This window comes from Lynx canadensis, chromosome C1 (genome assembly GCF_007474595.2).
Source record: "Lynx canadensis isolate LIC74 chromosome C1, mLynCan4.pri.v2, whole genome shotgun sequence".
Lineage (NCBI taxonomy): Eukaryota > Metazoa > Chordata > Mammalia > Carnivora > Felidae > Lynx > Lynx canadensis.
Genome location: NC_044310.1, coordinates 18,196,830 through 18,216,387, shown reverse-complemented (window position 1 = coordinate 18,216,387; position 19,558 = coordinate 18,196,830). Strand labels below are relative to the sequence as shown.

The following is a 19,558-nucleotide window of genomic DNA, read 5'->3' as shown; positions in this document are numbered from 1 at the left end:
GACCAAAAAGTTCATTTGCAGGAAACATGAGGAGTTGCTGAACAAAGTTAAATGATACCACAAAGAAGCCATCAGCCAAATACAGAATTTGGGACGTTCTGCAGTTCAATGGAATGGATTTCCACCAGTCAATGGCATGAGGGAAAAAAGTCACAAATGGGGGCTGGAAAGGACTGTTGCAGATTAAGAAAAATTTAAGAGACATAACAACCAAATGTAATGAGTAGAATTTGTTTAGATCCTGATTTGAAGAAAGCAGTCAAAGAAAAAAGATACTATGGAGACAACCAGGGAGATCGGATCATATGCTGGGGACTAGACGTGATAATGGCACTGTGGCTGGGTAAGAAAATGTCCCTACTGTTTGGAGACATACAGTGAAGGGTGCAGGGTTGGAATGACAGTGGGATTTGCTTTGAAACTTATTAGAAAGAATAGGGACACAGCAAATGGTTAAAATCTTGATAACTGAGTTGAAGTTGTGGGGAAGTTTATTCTATTCTTGTGTATGTTTGAAAAGTTTCACAATTAAAAAGATAAACCTTAAGAAACTTAAATGTTAAAAAAGCAATATATTGCTTCAAGCAACTTTTCCCCCACATACTATTATAGCCCTTCCCTATCACAAATGCACAGAATTTAAAAGGATATCTTTTGTTTTTAAAGCTCACCCTTTTTTTTTTTTATGTTTATTTGAGAGACAGAGAGACATGGCCCAAACCCATGAACTGTGAGATCATGACCTGAGCCAAAATCAAGAGTAGAACACTCAACCAACTGAGCCACCCAGGTGCCCCTTAAAGGATGTCTTTTAATGCATCATGAAGGTGAAATACTTTGTCACTGAAAATAATGTTTAAAACAGAGTGTGCCCCAATGTCTCATCCCAGCTTATCAATTTCCCTTGGTCTTATTCATATTCCTTCTCTGTCCCTCTCCTTTTTTTTCTCCCTACACCCCCATTTAGGTTTAGAAAGCACTTCATCTCCTTATGACTACATTCCAAAAACAAAGAGACTTATTAATGTCTGCTTAGTCCAAATTTTCTAACTCCAAGCCCCCTCAACCTGAGCTCTAGAGCCCATGTCCCTTTCAAGCCAAAAAAAAGAAGACGTATTTTCTATGACTTGTGTAAGAACCGAAGCTCTAAAAGAGGACTTTTAAAAGTCAAAATCTGATTTGATGTGCAATTCTGATTCCTTTCCTGAGCATACTTTGGTCTGAAAAGGTAAAGCTGAGCACAAAATGACTGGAATCACGAAAGCTGAGCAGTCTTCCGGCTGCACACATATTTAAACAGTGGTGGACCCTGTGAGACTCCCGAACTCATGTAAGTATCCAGGTCGGAGCAGGTCCTTTTCCAGGTGTCATTTCTTTGGTTTGTTCAGTTATCCCTTTTCACGCCTCACCCTGACCATCTGTTCATCTGTGGTCACCAACGGGCCCGGCAGGTCCACGGCCGTGTCACCTTTGGTCTTCAAGCCCCCTCACGTTCCAGCTCACAGCTCACGACTGTTCCCAGCTACCCTCCATTTCCTGCTCAACTCGGGAAGACCCTGTACATTACCAACGGTCCAAAAACCCTAACAGTTCAGGCTTTAAACAATTTATTTTCAAATCTCAACATTTTAAAGTTAAAAAAAAGACTTGTTTTGTTCCCACGTTATAAAACCTATCCATCCGCATTTTTATGACTAGCAGTCGATTAATGCCTAAATGTAAGGTAATAACAACATACGTCTGTGTGTTTCACAAATAATTTTTTCATGAACAGGGTAGAGTTAGACAAAGGGGAAGAAAGGGGCTGATGCTTTAAAACAACATGGAGGGAGGGCAGCAAAATAAGTAACAGCTATTACTTCTATAATAAATTGTAACAGCTTTTAGCTCTCCAAACAAATTTATTAGAGGAGGGATAAAGTTGGCATGGCAGAGAAGAAAGGGCCAAAGACTGAATCAGAAGGATGTGGTTAAAGTCTCAAACTGAATAGTTCTGCCATCCACCCACCAGCTATGTGACTAAGGAAATCACGGCCTCTGGATTTCCTCCTCTGCACTGCGGACATAAGCCCTGCTCTGCCCATGAAGATCAAATCAAATAAGGCCTATGAAAGTGAACTAAACCAAAGTACGCAAAGGAAATCCATGACGGCTTTCAGTAGCACACTAACACAGCATGCTGCAGGAGATGAGACAGGCGGTTTTTAAACTCTACTTGAGTCTGATGGTTCAGAACCGGTTATGTAGCATTAGCTGACTGGTAATAAGAAATCTGATTAATAGAGGCTTATAAGTAAAGTGAAACCAGGCACGCGATTACCAATTTTCTGTTCATATTAGGGACTAGTGGGTAGTCGTTTTGTTTCTGCCAAAAGCCTATCTAGATTTTGAAAAACCAAAGGTGACGAAACTCTTTTCCAGGATTAAGAGTTGACATGAAGGAGAACCATGTTAGGTCCTTACCCCAAGTGAAAGTAAATTTGAGAAGAAACTTGAATGCCTCTCAACGGAATAGTGGACTTCAAATAAATGTTCAAGTTGCAAACACTGAGGTGACTTAGAAGCTTTATCAGGTCATCAACCAAGCAGAATCTCCCCTGGCACTCCAAGGCCTCAGGTGTTGTTTGACCCACAAGGTTCACCTTACAGATGCTTCACAGAAACTTAACATTTCAGAAGCGCAGCGTGACAGACATGAAACTGAAACACAGGCAACGGCTCAACATTTCAGGCCATCCTTGGCTTATTTCATAAAAGCCCATTAATAAATCCTCAATGATTCATTCAAGCCCATTCAAATGTTTTCCTTAAGTGACATCTAGAAAAAGCAAAGTGCATACAATTCGTGCTTTGAGATAAGAGCACAAATACTCTTCAATGTTTGAGGTGTCTTTTCTTTTTTTTTTTTTAATGTTACTTATCTGAGTAGTCTTTTTTTTCTTTGTCATAGTAGATGAACAAACATATTCTATTCTCTCCCGTTTTGCTTCTAGATGAAGAAAAGGAAAAATAAAGAGAAACAAACGAATACAAGAGACAGAGGAGGAACCTCATAGGACCTAATACTTTAAGCAACTTAAGTGGCTTAACTTCAATTGAAAGTTAATTCAGTACACTTGCAACAATTGGAGAACACCGGGCAGGTGACTCAGGTCCAGCTGCTTCTTAGAAGATGAGCACAGTATAGTCCTAGGACACTGGAGCCGGTTCTTAAAGGTGACCTATCTGTAACTAGCTGACTCCACTAAATGGAGAAAACAAAAATACTAAGTATACAGACCTTATATTCTTAATTGAGTTCCTTTTGAAGGTACTGATTTTCAAGACATAAAATTCATCCATACAAATCAAGAGAATATTGAACACTGTATGGCAAGTATGGGGGAAAAAAGTTAACACCAAAAATCCTTGGTTTCAGAACACTGTACTCCTATTGATTATTCTTCTCTAGGTTTGCTATAGTCTAATACTAACGTCACCAACTGAATGAATGAGTCATGGATTCACCAAAACATACACGCCAAGGTCCCAGTTACTAAGCATTTCCCTATGTGTCCCAATTCAACCAGTTAAAGGATTTTCTTTTGATTAAATGTGGTATGCTGCTAAACCTTCGTCTACTTTAGTGTCAGTCTGTGGAGCAATCATGTTAAAACAAAACAGCACCCACGAACTGGTTTCAAACCCAACTTCAATAATTCTTAAGAGAGTTCATCAACACAGTTTATAGAGTTGACGCTAAGTTTAGAAGAACATCCACCATTAATCCATTTTTCTAATTCAGCTCTTAACCACCTCAACAGGATTTACCATCTTTGAAGTCATTTTGAAAAAGAACATAAAGACGTGGCAGTGAAGCTCTCTCTCTCTCTGTATGACTGTCTATGGCTGTCTGTCTCTCTCTCTCCGTGTTTCTGACCCTTCCCCCCCCTCAAAACACTGCACATGGGGTGTACATATGATTCATAATGCATTCATGAGACACACATCTTGATTTGTCGTGGTAACAAGGGCTTCGTGTCGCTCAAGTCAACTTTACAAAGGGAAAGAATGGAGTCTGTACCTTCCTGACTGGCCAGTAGCAGGCAATGGATGATTTCTCTAAAAGGCTGGCCTGTTCATTCCATTTAGTCTCTCTGCATGTGTCATTCACACTGCTGTCACCACCTGGAAACCAAACTGACCTCTCAACTTGCTGAGGACAGTTTTCAGAAGGGTAGAATCACAGAGACATGATAACAAAAGCAAACTACCTGAAGAATCTAGAAATCAGATTTTGTTCTGAGTCTATAAATGCCTCTCAAGAATACGCAGAACTATCAGTTTTATAGCTCCGTGGTAACTTGTTAAATGATTACAAAATCGTTAAAGTTTAAACTGTCATAATAATCTTCCAAAACTTTATGCTACTATTATGCCAACTTACAAGTGAGTCTTACACAGTCCCTTACGAATGGTGTATCAGCATGTGAAGCAGAAGGAAATCATTTATGACAATGCAAATGATAGGCAAGTTTCAGAGTTTACAGTGGAAATGGGAAAATGGAAACATGTATTTCCCAGACTTTTTTTTAATAAATTTTTTTAAATGTTTATTTTTGAGAGACAGAGACAGAGCATGAGCAGGGGAGGGGCAGAGAGAGACGGAGACAGAATCTGAAGCAGGCTCCAGGCCCTGAGCTGTCAGCACAGAGCCTGATGCAGGGCTTGAGCTCACAAACCGTGAGATCATGACCTGAGCCAAAGTCGGATGCTTAACCGACTGAACCACCCAGGCGCCCCATATCTCCCATGATTTTTAAAAGCAGTCTTCTCCAATTTATTTATTTTCTCAGAGAACATCACAGAGGAGGGATTTTATTCACTGGTAATATACCACCACTTTGACAACAAAAAGCTAATTTCTAGGGCGCCTGGGTGGCTCAGTTGGTTAAGCGTCTAACTCCTGATTTGGGCTCAGGTCATGATCTCACGGTTCATGAGTTTGAGCCCCACATCTGACTCCGCTGCTTGGGATTCTCTCCCCCACCCACTTCCCTGTGTGCTCCTCCCGCACGTGCATCTTCTCTCAAAATAAATAAGTAAACTTAAAAAAAGGTTCATTTCTTAACGTTATCATTTCTCCTCTCATTCCCCAAAACTAGAAAAGCTTACCTAACAAATATGTGACAAAATATGGCCACACTTAGATATATCCAAGTCAGGGTCTCAGCATGTGAACAGGGGTGTGTGTGTGTGTGTGTGTGTGTGTGTGTGTGTGTGTGTGAGAGAGAGAGAGAGAGAGAGAGAGAGAGAGAGAGAGACAGAGAGACAGAGATAGAGAGACAGGGGATGGGGAGTCTACTGTTGTCATTCTTCCTTCTTTCTCCTCCTCTTGCCTGCCTCTCAGGCTTATCTGTGCTCCAAAGATGCTAATCGTTGATTTAAAATTTTTATAATTAAGTATAATGAAGGTAGCAGAAGTCTTCAAAGATTTTCATCACTGCCACAAACCTGTCCAGCCAGTATGATATAAGACAATGAATTCTATTCAACAGAAGTGTCTGAAAATGGTTTGATGAGTAGTAAAAAGTACCCTGAACAGTGTTGAGTACACAGTAGACACTGGGGAAATCTTATTTTTTCCTTCCTTTTTCCTGAATTTAGAAACAAGGTAACTGACCTCCAGAGAAGACGAGGCATCTTGCCCGAGGTCCCACGGAAATAAGTGACAGGGCTCGCTCTACACGGAACCAGGTCTCTATCCCTAATCCATTGCTCCCCATTTGATGACATGTGATAACACCTTTAAATATGCTCCCAATTTTAATATTTTCGTTTCTATTCATCTGAAGATCTTGCTTAAACGGTGGCTGATGTAAAGCCCAAATTCCTTCTGAAGCCTGAGCACTTTTTTTTTTTTTAATCTCCAATTCTGCAATACAATTGCAGCATGAACAGAAAATGAGGTTTAGGAATGACTCCCACTAAAGCATTAAGGCAGCACTGGCAGGCAAGCCGAGGGGGATTGTTCTAAGCCTCACAGGGGCTCATGAATACCACCAGCACAGTCATTAACATCAATTGAGATTCAAAGAGAACGTGTCATACACTGGCAGAACGAGAAACTGGCTTGTTCTTATGGATGAAATGTCATGGAACAATAATTTTTTCAGAGCACAGAGTGGGCCCCGAAATAGCTCTCAGTTGAGTCCCACTGCTCTCCACTGGTTTGTTGGGCGGTCGGCAGTCTTCACCAAGGAATTATAGACAATTACCGGGAAAAGCAGGAAAATCAGCACCGTAGGCATTTTCTCCCCCGCAGCTTTTTAGAAACAGTCCTGTCGAAAGTTTTTAAAGTTAAGAACATACTGTGAGAGGTACGTTTTTTTTTTGTTTTTTTTTTTTTACTACAGGATGCTTGATTCCTCTGTGACAACTTCATTTCACAACGATGTTTTGAGCCAGCGTTCACTCTCTTTAAATCTGACTCAAGACTTTAAGTGTCTTAACTCACTGAAAAGGTCTGGAAGGATAAAGACCAAACCTAGATGCGACGGTATCTGTGAAGCGGAAGCTGCTGACCAGGGGCTGGAGGTGGCACGGATTCGTTACCAGGTACTCCTTATATATACATGTGTAATTGCCCTTGAGAAGGTTTTGGATGTACTGTAGACCCAAGATTTCTGAAGGAAACTATGAAATACAGGCTCCAGTGTCAAGTGCTGTTGGTTTCACACAAAGCCTAGGAAAGAAACAGACATCTTCTCTGGGGGGTAATACTCACTAATGAGGGAGCCTTGAATCCCTCAATCCTACTTGCCACGTGTCACTTTTCACACGCAGCGTATATCACTCTGAGACACATACACATCCTCAAATATCAATCCACGTACAGAAATAATGCCGTCAAGAGTTTGTACAGGAAGAGTGAAAGAGCCATTATGAGCTCACTTCCTTTCCTGAACCAGACTCCCTTCGTTTATGGCACTGTTGCTGGTCTGTGCCACAATCACGCACTGTGTTGAGCTGCTCAAAGAAGGCTTTTTCGAAGCACGGCCGCCAACTCACTTGCTCCAAGCCAAAAATGGAATAGGAGAAATCCGTGTATTTTAAGACACAGTAAGGGTGTGTGCCTGGTAGCATGGTCTATTTTTAGAAGTTACACTGGGAAACTTGCTTTTTGAATGCATGTTGGGGGGGGGGGGACAGTCATAGAAGGAGAACTACTTGAATTATTTCATTCTTCCAACAGCTCTGTCCAATATGAGGTGGCACACCTTTGAAACAGACTACAGTTTTAACTCTTACCGTCCCCAAAGGCTTACCTTACCTCTGCCTTCATATACATAATTAACGGGTTCCTGGACAACTTCCTGGATTATTTTCAGTAAATAAATTTTAAGACTCCAAAATCTCAAATAAGGGCACTAGCAGTAAGTAAAGAATAAAGTTTAAGCTACCGACAGAAATGCAGGGAATGCTAGCCTGGAACTGGAAATGGGATGATAAAAGTCTCGCTTTGTGACGCCCAGAGGGATAACATGCATGACTTCTGCCACCCATGTTTTTTCCTGGACGCTGTTCATGACTGATAATGCTTAAAAAAATGAGCAACAAGCCATGTTGTTGCATGTGTGCAAGAGGCATACATTTCCACTGCCCAATCCTAGATTTCCTTTTGTTATAACTGTTCTTAACCCTTGATTTAAATCTCTTCTTTTTGGGGCGCCTGGGGGGCTCAGTCGGTTAAGCGTCAACTTCAGCTCAGGTCATGATCTCGCAGTCTGTGGGTTCGAGTCCCGCGTTGGGCTCTGTGCTGACAGCCCAGAGCCTGGAGCCTGCTTCAGATTCTGCATCTCCCTCTCTCTGTGCCCCTCCCCCACTTGTGCGCTCGCTCGCTCGCTCTCTCTCTCTCTCTCTCTCTAAGTAAACATTAAAAAAAAATTCTTTTTAATAAATAAACCAATCTCTTCTTTTCCCCTAAGTATGAATGTTCTTCACGTCGAGCCTATTTGCTGAGGAAGAACAGAGGGGCTCCTGAACACAAGGAGCCTATTACCTATCAGGGCCCTTCCCAGTCCTCTCCACTTGGGCCTGTGGAGGCAGAGTTAGAAACAACTCTTCACCGAGCAAGAATAATCACAGGGCCATGGATAATGGCTCTTATTTCACAATTATATTTAACCAAATATGGTTAAAATCATATTACAGACAGTTCCCTGTAAAGGAGAATAAATAAAATAGCCCACAGTCGTATTCGTCCTCCTAAAATCCCACTCTTGTCTTGAAGGATCCAGATAATATACACCATGAGTTTAGCACCTTTTAAATGAAGAAGCTGTCTGCTTAGAAAGTTCTTCATAGTTCCACGTTTACACTGGGAAGTCAAAGATCCTGGTGCTGGTCTTGAAGTTAAGAGTAAGGATACAGTAATTTCCTAAAAAGACTGAGTGGCCAGTAAATGCAATTTACTGATATTGTGAGTTATCCATAATACTTACACAAGTTAAATTTGTCCACAAATCAGCTGAACTTTAATAAATGTATTTCCTTTAAAGAGCATATACATACATAGGGAGGGGAGAGGCTCAAACTGAAAACACTATACACTCAAGTTAATTTCCAACCACAACAAAATCTTACCTTTTCAGGTCCACGGTTGTGACACTAAATACAACTCCTTTGAGCCACAGAATCATGAAGAGCCTCTGGGAAAAGGGGCAGTTTCCTATGCTCTCACCATCACTCCCAGCCTAGGAAACAGAAATCAACACCGAAAACCAGGGTCAGAGGGGTGACATTCAAAACAAAAGACTTTCTTCTGACTTATAATCAGGGGTCCAAGAAGACAGCAAAAGTTGCATTACAGAAGGAGTGGAAACTCAGGTTTCTGTTATTTTGCTCTTTCATTTGCCTCCTCTCTTCTTAAAGATGGCCAGTCTACTATAGCACCGTCCTAGAAAATTTTCTGCAAGGGTAGAAATGATCTGTATCACCACTGTTCGACACAGCAGTCGTTTGTGACATATGGCTAAAATGACTGCTTAAAATGTAGCTAGTTTGAGGCTTTTCATTTGCTTTTAATTAACTGTATGAAACGTAAGTCATTTCCTGTTCTATGAGACAGTATTCTTTACAAGGCAACATAAAGAGGGAAATTCACAGGTGTGTCTATTTCCAAAAAGTTAAAATCATCACCAACCCCTCCTCATTTAAAAAACACTCATTATAAAAATCCCATATCCTGTTTTACACATTCAGGAGCAAGAGAATAACAAGATATCTTTATAATAAGCTATTTGTAATCCTACTTAATGTGAATGGAGCAGCTGATGACTAGGACTTCCCCAAGCTCAATGATGAGGTAGAATTTTCCTAAAAATCAGTGGGACAAATCTTTAATTCCATCACATGTGCCCCCAAGTTTACAAAGCAGGGACAGGGGAAGCAGGAAACAGGAGGGGGGAAAGAAAGCATACTGGAAGAGAACATTCTAACACTTGCTAGGGAGAAACACAGTCCTCTTCACCACAAAGGGTGGAAAAAGCCAGAAATAACTTTCGACAACTCATTCAAAGATGAATGATTCTAGTACTATTTATTATCCTAAAGTAACTCTCAAAATATTCAGAAGCCATTTCAGTAAAATGCTACATTAGTAAAGTATTCCTAAACTAATGGGGAAATAGGGTGGAGTAAAAAAAAATAATAAAGTCGTTAACCGATTAAACACAACACAACTAACAAAACACACGGGTATAAAAGGAGGATCCCAGAACCCTTCCCTCATCAGCATGGGAGAGTTACAACTAAGCTTGGTTAAAAAATAATAATAATAATAAAAATCAGGGGCGCCTGGGTGGCTCGGTCGGTTAAGCATCCGACTTCGGCTCAGGTCATGATCTCACGGTCCATGAGTTCGAGCCCCGCGTCGGGCTCTGTGCTGACCGCTCAGAGCCTGGAGCCTGTTTCAGATTCTGTGTCTCCCTCTCTCTGACCCTCCCCCATTCATGCTCTGTCTCTCTCTGTCTCAAACATAAATAAACGTTAAAATTTAAAAAATAATAATAATAATAATAAAAATCATTCTTTATCAGAAACAAAACATATACAGAATTATAACCAGACTGACTCATGTTAATTTCTAGTACTGCAACTTGCACAAATCTTGACTTCCTGCAGAAGGTCTAGTTCTTAAACTTTAAGGTGATTAAGAATAACCTAAATAAGGGGCACCTCGGTGGCTCAGTTAAGCATCCAACTCTTGATTTCAGGTCAGGTCACGATCCCAGGGTCGTGGGATTGCACCCCCGTGTCAGGCTCCACACTGAACCTACTTAAGATTCTCTCTTGGGGCTCCTGGGTGGCTCAGATGGTTAAGTGTCCGACTTGGGCTCAGGTTATCATCTCACAGTTTGTGAGCTGGAGCCCGGCATCAGGCTCTCTCCTGATGCTGCAGAGCCTGCTTGGCATTCTCTCTCTTCCTCTCTCTCTGCCCCTCCCCCACTTGTACCTTCTCTCACTCTCAAAATAAATTAAAAAAAAATTTTTTTTCTCTCTCTCCTCTGCCTCTCTCCCCTGCTCTCACACTCTCTCTAAAATGAAATTTAAAACAATAATAATAACCTAAATAAGACAGTTTGGATAGAAGATTTCTGGGCCTTATACCCAGAGATTGTGGATTGTGATTAAGAAGAATGCTTGGGTGGAGCCCAGGAATCCTCATTTTGTTACAGGCACCCAAGGAGATCACACAGCAAAGCACCTGCTAGTCACACTGAGAAACACTGGTGTGGGAAGGGTCAGGGTGATATTCCTTGGACAAAGCAGAGTCAGTTCATAAAACTAAGTCATCCAATGATACAATGTAACAAAATGGTACACAAAGCTGCTTTTTTGAGGATGCTGGCTATCCCCACACACAGAGAACACTGATAACATAAAAGTGAGTTTATCACAGATAATAAAAAGTTAAGGTATTCTCTTTCTGTATATGTTGAGGATTAATATTTTTTTTTAATTTTTTTTTTTAACGTTTATTTATTTTTGGGACAGAGAGAGACAGAGCATGAACTGGGAAGGGGCAGAGAGAGAGAGGGAGACATAGAATCTGAAACAGGCTCCAGGCTCCGAGCCATCAGCCCAGAGCCCGACGCGGGGCTCGAACTCACGGACCGTGAGATCGTGACCTGAGCCGAAGTCGGACGCTTAACCGACTGAGCCACCCAGGCGCCCCGAGGATTAATATTTTTACACAAGGCTGTGGCTTTAGATACTCAAATTTTATTATCATTCTTGTTTGGTTTTGTCTTCCCCTCCTGGTTTTTTTTTTTTTTTTAATTTTTTTTTTTTCAACGTTTATTTATTTTTGGGACAGAGAGAGACAGCATGAACGGGGGAGGGGCAGAGAGAGAGGGAGACACAGAATCGGAAACAGGCTCCAGGCTCCGAGCCATCAGCCCAGAGCCCGACGCGGGGCTCGAACTCCCGGACCGCGAGATCGTGACCTGGCTGAAGTCGGACGCTTAACCGACTGCGCCACCCAGGCGCCCCTTCCCCTCCTGGTTTTAACATGCTTTTAGTAACTACAAGAGGGGCGCCTGGCTGGCTCAGTCAGTTAAGCATCCTACTCTTGGTTTCCACTGAGGTCATGAACTTGCAGCTTGCGAGTTTGAGCTCTGCATCGGGCTCTGTGCTGACAGTGCAGAGCCTGCTTGGAATTCTCTCTCTCCTCTCTCTCTGCCACTCCCTTGCTCGCTCTCTCTCTCAAAATAAATAAACTTAAATATATAACTACAAGAAAAAGTATACCAAACTTCAGACTTCCTAAAAAAGCAGTATAGTTTGGTAGCCAAAGAACAAGTCTGACTCACTTTGTCCTATTCCATTTGTTTAATCTATGAAATGAACTATAATTTCCCAAAAAGTCTGCCATAGGAGTGAAAAATAATTAAATTGGTAGAGAAGTTGTAATAAAGATGTTACATAGAGCCACTTGGAAAGATATTCAACCAAAGGCAAGCTGGATGTAAACAGCGATTGGCTACAGATCAGAAACACCGCACCATAACCCCTATGACAGTCCGCAGAGCATATGCGACAGTAGAGACAGAAGCATCCTGGGACGGGGACGCTGCGTGAAGACCCAGTCAGGACACGAATGCCCCTCTGCCTTCGTGCACTTACTTCCCTCTCGGGCATGTCTAACGCTTGTTACGCATCCCGCGCTCCTTATACGATTCTTCTATACAAACACAAATAAAAGTATGTGTGCTCTTTAAAGCAGATCTGAAAAACTGCTTTTCATTAACTAAGGCCAAAACTCAGGACAATTCAAATGAGAAATATTGCCAACTACAAGTTTTTCTGAACTTTTAACAGCATAAGATTGGGAGCTACTAAAAGGATGTTTTCATCAAGTATACATACAGTGAAACTGGAAAAACTTGGATTTCTAGAAGTCACAAATCAAAGACTTCCTCCTTTAATCCGTGTTGTAATAAAATTCCATTTAAACATTTCAATAAAATTCATTCAAGTTAAAGGATCAAAATTACACTCTTCAATATGAACTACGTTGAACATAACCTATTGGTACAATGGACTGAGGAGGACATTGTGGTATAGTGGAATGCATTATATGCTGGAGATCAAGATACCTTTATTCCATACCCAGTTCTTTATTATAATAATAAAAATTAACACATAGGTATATCTAACAATAGCATCTAAGAAAGTGTGTTTAAAAAAAAAACTTTGCTTTTTACTGCTTCTAACAGTACATTCATGATGTTAAAGATAAATAAAAATTGAAACACTACAGAAAGTCAGTTCCTCTACCTTTGAAACATTCACTAGTTTGTTCCTTATTCTTCTGAATTTTTATTTTCTATGAACATACTACTTTTCTTTTTCCAATATGTGATTGCTGGGGCGCCTGGGATTCAGTCGGTTAAGTGTCTGACTTTGGCTCAGGTCATGATCTCACGGTCTATGAGTTCGAGCCCCGTGTCGGGCTCTGCTGAGGGCTCGGAGCCTGGAGCCTGCTTCGGATTCTGTGTCTCCCTCCGTCTCTGCCTCCCCCCACCCCACTTGTGCTCTGTGTCTCTCTCTGTCTCTGCCTCCCCCCCCCCGCTTGTGCTCTGTCTCTGTCTCTGTCTCTCTCAAAAATAAATAAACGTTAAAAATTTTTTTAAAAATATGTGATCGCACCCTACATAACTTTTTTATAATCTGCATTTTTATTCCCAATGTAATGTAATCAACCCTGTGAAGGCTGTCATGCCCTCGCCAGGATGGTGGCCAAGAGGGTCAAGGGGGGCGCCAGGGCTTCCAACCCTGCCAGGAAGAGGAAGCCCTACTCCCCCCTGCTCGGGTGCACGTCAGAGGAGGCCCAGTACAGAGCAGTCAGACATTCACCATCAACCAGAGGTAATGAGGCCACCCCACTGGGGTATCAGGGGAGGCCACTGTAGACATTCAGTCTCTGACAGTAACCAGGCAGTGTTGTTGCCCTTCTCCCCTCCCAGCCCCCTCCACAGCAGTGTCACAGAAGTCTTATCTGAGTGTTAGGGAAGTTTAAACAAAGTTTAAACAAGAGCCAGAGTCTCCTAACATAATATGAAAAGGTACCGGTTTCAAGCAAGAATCGCTTGTCATACAAAGAACTGTATCAAACTGAATGAAAAAAGGCAACCAACAACGTGGACATCAGGATGACGGAGATGTTAAAATTTGCTGACAAACATTTTAAAGCAGCCGTAATAAAAGTGCTTCAAGGAGCAATGAAGACCAGCCTGAAACAAGTGAAAACACAGACTCAGCCAAGAAGTAGAAGGTGTAAAGAAGAACGAGATGGAAATTTCGCAACCAAAAAAGAAAAGAAGAAAAGAGCTCAAAGGATGAGCTTAAACTGCCAAGTGGAAGGCACAGAGGACAGAATCACTGGACAGAAAGGCTGAATAGAAATCACTCCCTCTGAACAGAGAAAACGTAGACTGAAAATGTGCTACTTCCTATATGTTTCCATATTTTGATGCCATCCATCAAACAGTTATGTTTGAAGGCTTCGTTTATGCTATTAATCCAACAGCTTCATTTCTATAAATTTATTCTGTAGAAACATGTATACAGATGCCCAGAGACAGAGGAGCAATGAAGCACTGTTTGTAACAGCCACCCACCAGAGACCACCCAATGCAGATCGATAAAGGACTTGTTAAGTTATAGGCCACCACCAGAGGGGATGTCTGGGCTAACCGCTTGGCCTTTGCTGCTATGGGTAGGGGCAAGGTCACAGCTTTTTTTTTTTTTTTTCTTTTTTTAAGAGAGAGAGAGACAGACAGACAGACAGACAGCGAGCGGGGAAGGGCAGAGAGAGGGAGACACAGAATCCAAAGCAGGCTCCAGGCTCCAAGCTGTCAGCGCAGAGCCCGACGCGGGGCTCGAACAGACCGTGAGATCAGGACCCGAGCCGAAGTCGGATGCTTAACGGACTGAGTCACCCAGGCACCCCTAAAAACTTTCCGTCTTAAGCTTAGGCTGCCCGTTCCTGGTTCTTTGGCCAGGGAGAGCAGGCTTCTGTTAGAAAGGTTTTTGTCTGCACCTGTTGGTGTTTCTAGGCTGCCGGCTCCTATAGCTCCGGGTCTGGGATATATCGAGACAGAAAACAAAAAATAAAAAACAAAAAACAAACAGACAAAAACCAATTTATCTACTCTATCTTTCCAGAAGCAGAAGTCTCTCAGAAGTATTAAAATTAGAAGGCAAAATTAAAAATGTAGAAAATGTGGTATATCCATACAATGGAGTATTATTCAACAGGAAGAAGCAATAAGGTACTGATACACACTCTAAATTGGATGAACTTTGAAAAATTATGCTAACTGAAAGGAGCCAGGCACCAAAAACCATGTAGCGTATAATTCCATGTATATGAAATGTAAAAAACAGGCAAATGTAGAGAGACAGGAAGTAGATTAGTGGTTACCTACCTAGGGTTTCTGTGGAGCAGGAAGGAAGGAAAGGTTGGATAAAAAGGGATGTTTTTCTTGAGTCTAAAATTAGACTGGGGTGATGGCTGCACAACACTGTGAATATACTAAAAATCACTGAATTGTATACTTTAGATGGATGCACTATATGCTATATGAATCATTATCTCAAAAAAGCGGTTTTAAATATACAGGCACAAAGGGCACCTGGGCAGCTCAGTTAAGTGTCAGACTTTGGCTCAGGTCATGATCTCACAGTTCATGAGTTCAAACCCTACATCAGGCTCTACCTGCTTCCGATCCCGTCCCCCACCCCCCCCCATCCCTCCCTCGCTCATGCTCTCTCAAAAAAAAACGTTAAAAAAATTTTAAATACATACACAGGCACAAATTACAAATATAAATATATACATCCCAGATAAATGTTAACTTGGAATATATAGTTCTAATATTATGATCTCTTATTAAAAAACAAACATGTCCATGTTTTCTCAAAAATCAGAAAACCCAAATAAGGCAAAAACTTGAATAATCCCACTGACACAGAAATGACCACCAATTTTCCAGGTAAAGGCTGGGTCTAAACATTCATTTCAAATGTTCTTACAAAAGGAGCAGTTCTGGGGCGCCTGGGTGGCTTGGTCGGTTAAGCGTCCGACTTCGGCTCAGGTCATGATCTCACGTCTGTGAGTTCGAGCCCCACGTCGGGCTCTGTGCTGACAGCTCAGAGCCTGGAGCCTGTTTCAGATTCTGTGTCTCCCTCTCTCTCTGCCCCTCCCCCGTTCATGCTCTGTCTCTCTCTGTCTCAAAAATAAATAAAACGTTAAAAAAAAAAAAAAGGAGCAGTTCTGCTTAACTTGCTATCTGGGGCTCCTCTTACACACTCACTATTGCTCACCCTTCTCCCTCCAGGCCTCTGTTGTAATTCCTGAATTGCCTAATACCAGTATTTAATCAGAAACTTCCATATTAACTCCTACATTGCTAAATAGGGGTCAGTGGTAGATGCCATAAATATTTTAATGTTTTACTAATTCAAGGTTAAGGAATGGCTCACTTAGAAAACCTAGTTTAATCAGTTGTTAGAATAGTCATTTTAAAACACCCAAGAAGGCAAGTTTGAACTCCATTCCTCCTTTGTGACCAAGGGACTGGGGGGGGGAAGGGGGGGCCGCAGGGGGTGACTAGGGTAAGAAAGACAAACTAGGAACTTAAGGTAAACCTGTGCTCCTGACCATTAAAGTATTTTCCTTGACATACTTTCTACGGAATGTATATAACAATATGCTGCTAAAAGAGTAAACTTAAAAACCTTAAGTCTTCATTTACCTTTACTGTGGATTCTACCTAAATTTGCTATCTGAATACACTAAATGGCTTGCTTTGATTTAGATTAACTTAAAAGTCTCAAAACAACATGATAAATGGGCAAAGTCACCTGGTTTCTATTATTCATTTCTTCAGAGATTTTCCTAAACACATGCTAGAACCAAGGTTTAGAGTCCTGAGGTTTAACAAGCCTTCACTCGTCTACAGGGTCTGCAGAGCATGTCAGAAACAGGGTTCAGAATCAGACATCTGGGGCGCCTGGGGGGCTCAGTAGGTTAAGCGTCCGACTGAGGTTCGTTCAGGTCACGATCTCATGGTTCACAGGTTCGAGCCCCACGTCTGGCTTTGTGCTGACAGCTGGGAGGATGGAGCCTGCTTCCCATTCTGTGTCTCCCTCTCTCTCTGCCCCTCTCCCACTCACACTCTGTGTCTCTCTCTCTCTCTTCAAAAATAAACATTAAAATTTTTTTTTAATAAATTAAAAGAAAGAACCAGACATCTGGATTTTGAATCCTGACTTCACTACTTATTAGATGTGTAATCTTTAGTAAGTTACTTAACATCTGTGAAACTGGACTTCCTATGCCATGTTATTAGGGGGTCAAGTCTGTTAGGGTACACACAGTTCTTGGCACATGGTGAGAGTTTAGTAAATGTTACTTGACTTTAAAGACACTTCATGCACAGAACTCAAGCCCTAACAACAGGTTTTTAAGTTGGAGCACTTAGTCATTAGAATCTCCAGTCACTTTATTCTTCCAGAAAATGAGAGAGGGAAAAGAATCACAGAACTAAGTCTACAAATAAAGCCAAAGGATACGGAGTGGGACAATTCCTGTATCCCAAGCTCTGGCGATGTAAATAGAGCAGCCAATGGCAGGGCCTGGGAAAGACCTCAGTTGCTACCATTTTCTTGTTCAGTATCACCAACTCCTGAAGTCCACCGTGCAATTTAGAGAAGAACTGATTCGTGTGAAATTACATGAGGATACCCAACTACCAGGGTTAGATGAAACTCCAGGCTAGGCTGTCTGAGTTCACATAAAACATTTACCTTACTGAAAATGAACTCTCTACTCTCCCAAAACAAGCTCTTTACATGTATTAAACCTAGTTGATCCTTGCATTCTCTAATTCAGCAGAGGACGGTGGTTAATTAAGAGCCAGACTCACACAAAGCCACCACTTCCTGTGTGACTTTGAAAAAGTGACTCAACCTCTCTGGGCCAGTCTTCCTCGGGCATAAAATGGAAACAATAACAGGACCTACCATTGGATTGTTGAGGGGAACTGAATGAGACAACACACCAAAGGGCTCAGAACAGCACAACTGCTCTAAAGCCAAGACACTGGGAGGGAGTTATTCACTGCATACCTTTTACACTCTCACATTTTTTGATATCTGTACTATGCACATGAATCTTTCGTCTTAAAAAAAAAAAAAAAGAAGCAAGGCGGGGTGCCAGGGTGGGGGTGCCAGGGTGGCTCAGTAGGTTAAGTATCCAACTCTTGGTTTCGGCTCAGATCACGATCTCGCAGTTTCCTGAGTTCAATCCCCACACTGGGCTCTGTGCTGGCAGCACGGAGCCTGCTTAGGAGTCTTTCTCCCTTTCTGTGCATCCCCCACTCACGCTCTCAAAATTAAAAAAGAAAGTTTAAAAAAAAAAAAGAGGCACGCAAACAAAAGCCTTCCACCCCAAACATGTGAAAAGGAAGTAAAACAAAAGCTACAGAATGAACGTGGAAAAGTTCTGAAGATGAATGACAGAGATCTCAGGCTACGGAAAAGTCCACAAGAAGTGCGTTTAAAATGCAGATTTCCAGGCCTCACCTCCAGACATTCAGATTCAGTAGGTCTCTGGTGAGGTCCAGGAATCTGCAATTTTTAACAAGTGCGTCAAGCAATTCAAATTCTGATGCATTTGGTGGGCAGACCACATTTTGGTAAACACTGACCCAGAAGAAAAATGTGCCAAGAAATAAAGACTGGAAGGAAGTTTACTCCACAGTTAGACTTTGAATTTGAATTCCTCGTGATGCCTTTTGGACTCTGCTCTTTGTAGGCCAGCAACCTGGTCACTATTTGTTAGAGGCAGTTTGGGTACATAACAGCCGCCTCCCATATTTTAAAGGAATACTACGCTATCTGGCCTCAAACCAGGGCATATCAAGACTTAAACGAAGCCAACCTAAAGCCCTTTAGAAACCTAAACACTCACATTCAAGAATATTCTTTAAAAAAAAAAAAAGTTTATTTATTTATTTTGAGAGAGACAGAGACAGAGAGGGACAAAGAGAGAGGGAGACAGAGAATCCCTAGCACAGAGCTGATGCAGGGCTCAAACTCATGAAACCATGAGATCATGACCTGAGGCAAAACCAAGAGTCAGATGCTTAACCTACTGGGCCACCCAGGTGCCCCAAGAACATTCTTATTTACACAAACTAAGAAGCAGAAGCAAAACAAGGTAACAACAATGTTTCTAAGGGTTTGTCTTACAGCCAAACAATGTCGAGGAAATAATGGTGTCAGGAGTCCTCTATAGATCAAGTCCTTTATGCTGTGGGATGGTTAGATCTGGTTTAAAAGAACTATAATTGTAATTACTATATTACATTACTAGATGATTTGACTTCTCAGGAGGAAAAAAAAAAGATTCTACTATAATGTTAGGGACAAGGACCAATACCTGAATTGAAAAACAGAATTGGGGAGGGGGGGGGAGGCGCCTGGGTGGCTCAATCAGTTAAGCATCCAACTTTGGCTCAGGTCGTGATCTCGCAGTCTATGAGTTCGAGCCCCGCGTCGGGCTCTGTGCTGACAGCTCAGAGCCTGGAGCCGGCTTTGGATTCTGTGTCTCCCTGTCTCTCTCTGCCCCTCCCCCACTCATGTGCTCGCACGCACGCGTGCACTCTCTCTCTCTCTCAAAAATAAATAAAAAACACTAAAAGAAAAGAAGAACAGGTTGGGTTTTCCACTTAGAAGCCATGTAACTTTACACTAGGCAAGTCACTTAACGGCTTTGCCTTTAGTTTTCTCTTGTAACGGGCAGTCCTAGCGTAGGGGTTTGGGGGTGGAGACTGAGTTACAGAAGCTGGAAACTACAAGGTTGTGATACAAGAATATATTCCTACTCTTAGAGAGCACAATGTATGGAACTTCAAGAAAAGGAGCAAATGATAAAGCAAATGGGGTAACATATTAATAGGTAAACCAGGTAAAGGATGGTCTTTGTACTGTTCTTATTCCTGCA

General features: G+C 41.8%; 1 protein-coding gene across 2 annotated transcripts in view; it reads right to left on the bottom strand.

The window, feature by feature from the left end:
• CLIC4 (chloride intracellular channel 4) overlaps nt 1-19,558 on the bottom strand; it is a 66,715-nt gene that overhangs the window by 21,698 nt on the left and 25,459 nt on the right. For both annotated transcript variants that reach the window (XM_030324440.2, XM_030324441.1), the window contains exon 2: nt 8,626-8,735. In XM_030324440.2, the coding sequence (XP_030180300.1) occupies nt 8,626-8,735 (110 nt within the window). The remainder of the gene's footprint in view (nt 1-8,625; nt 8,736-19,558) is intronic.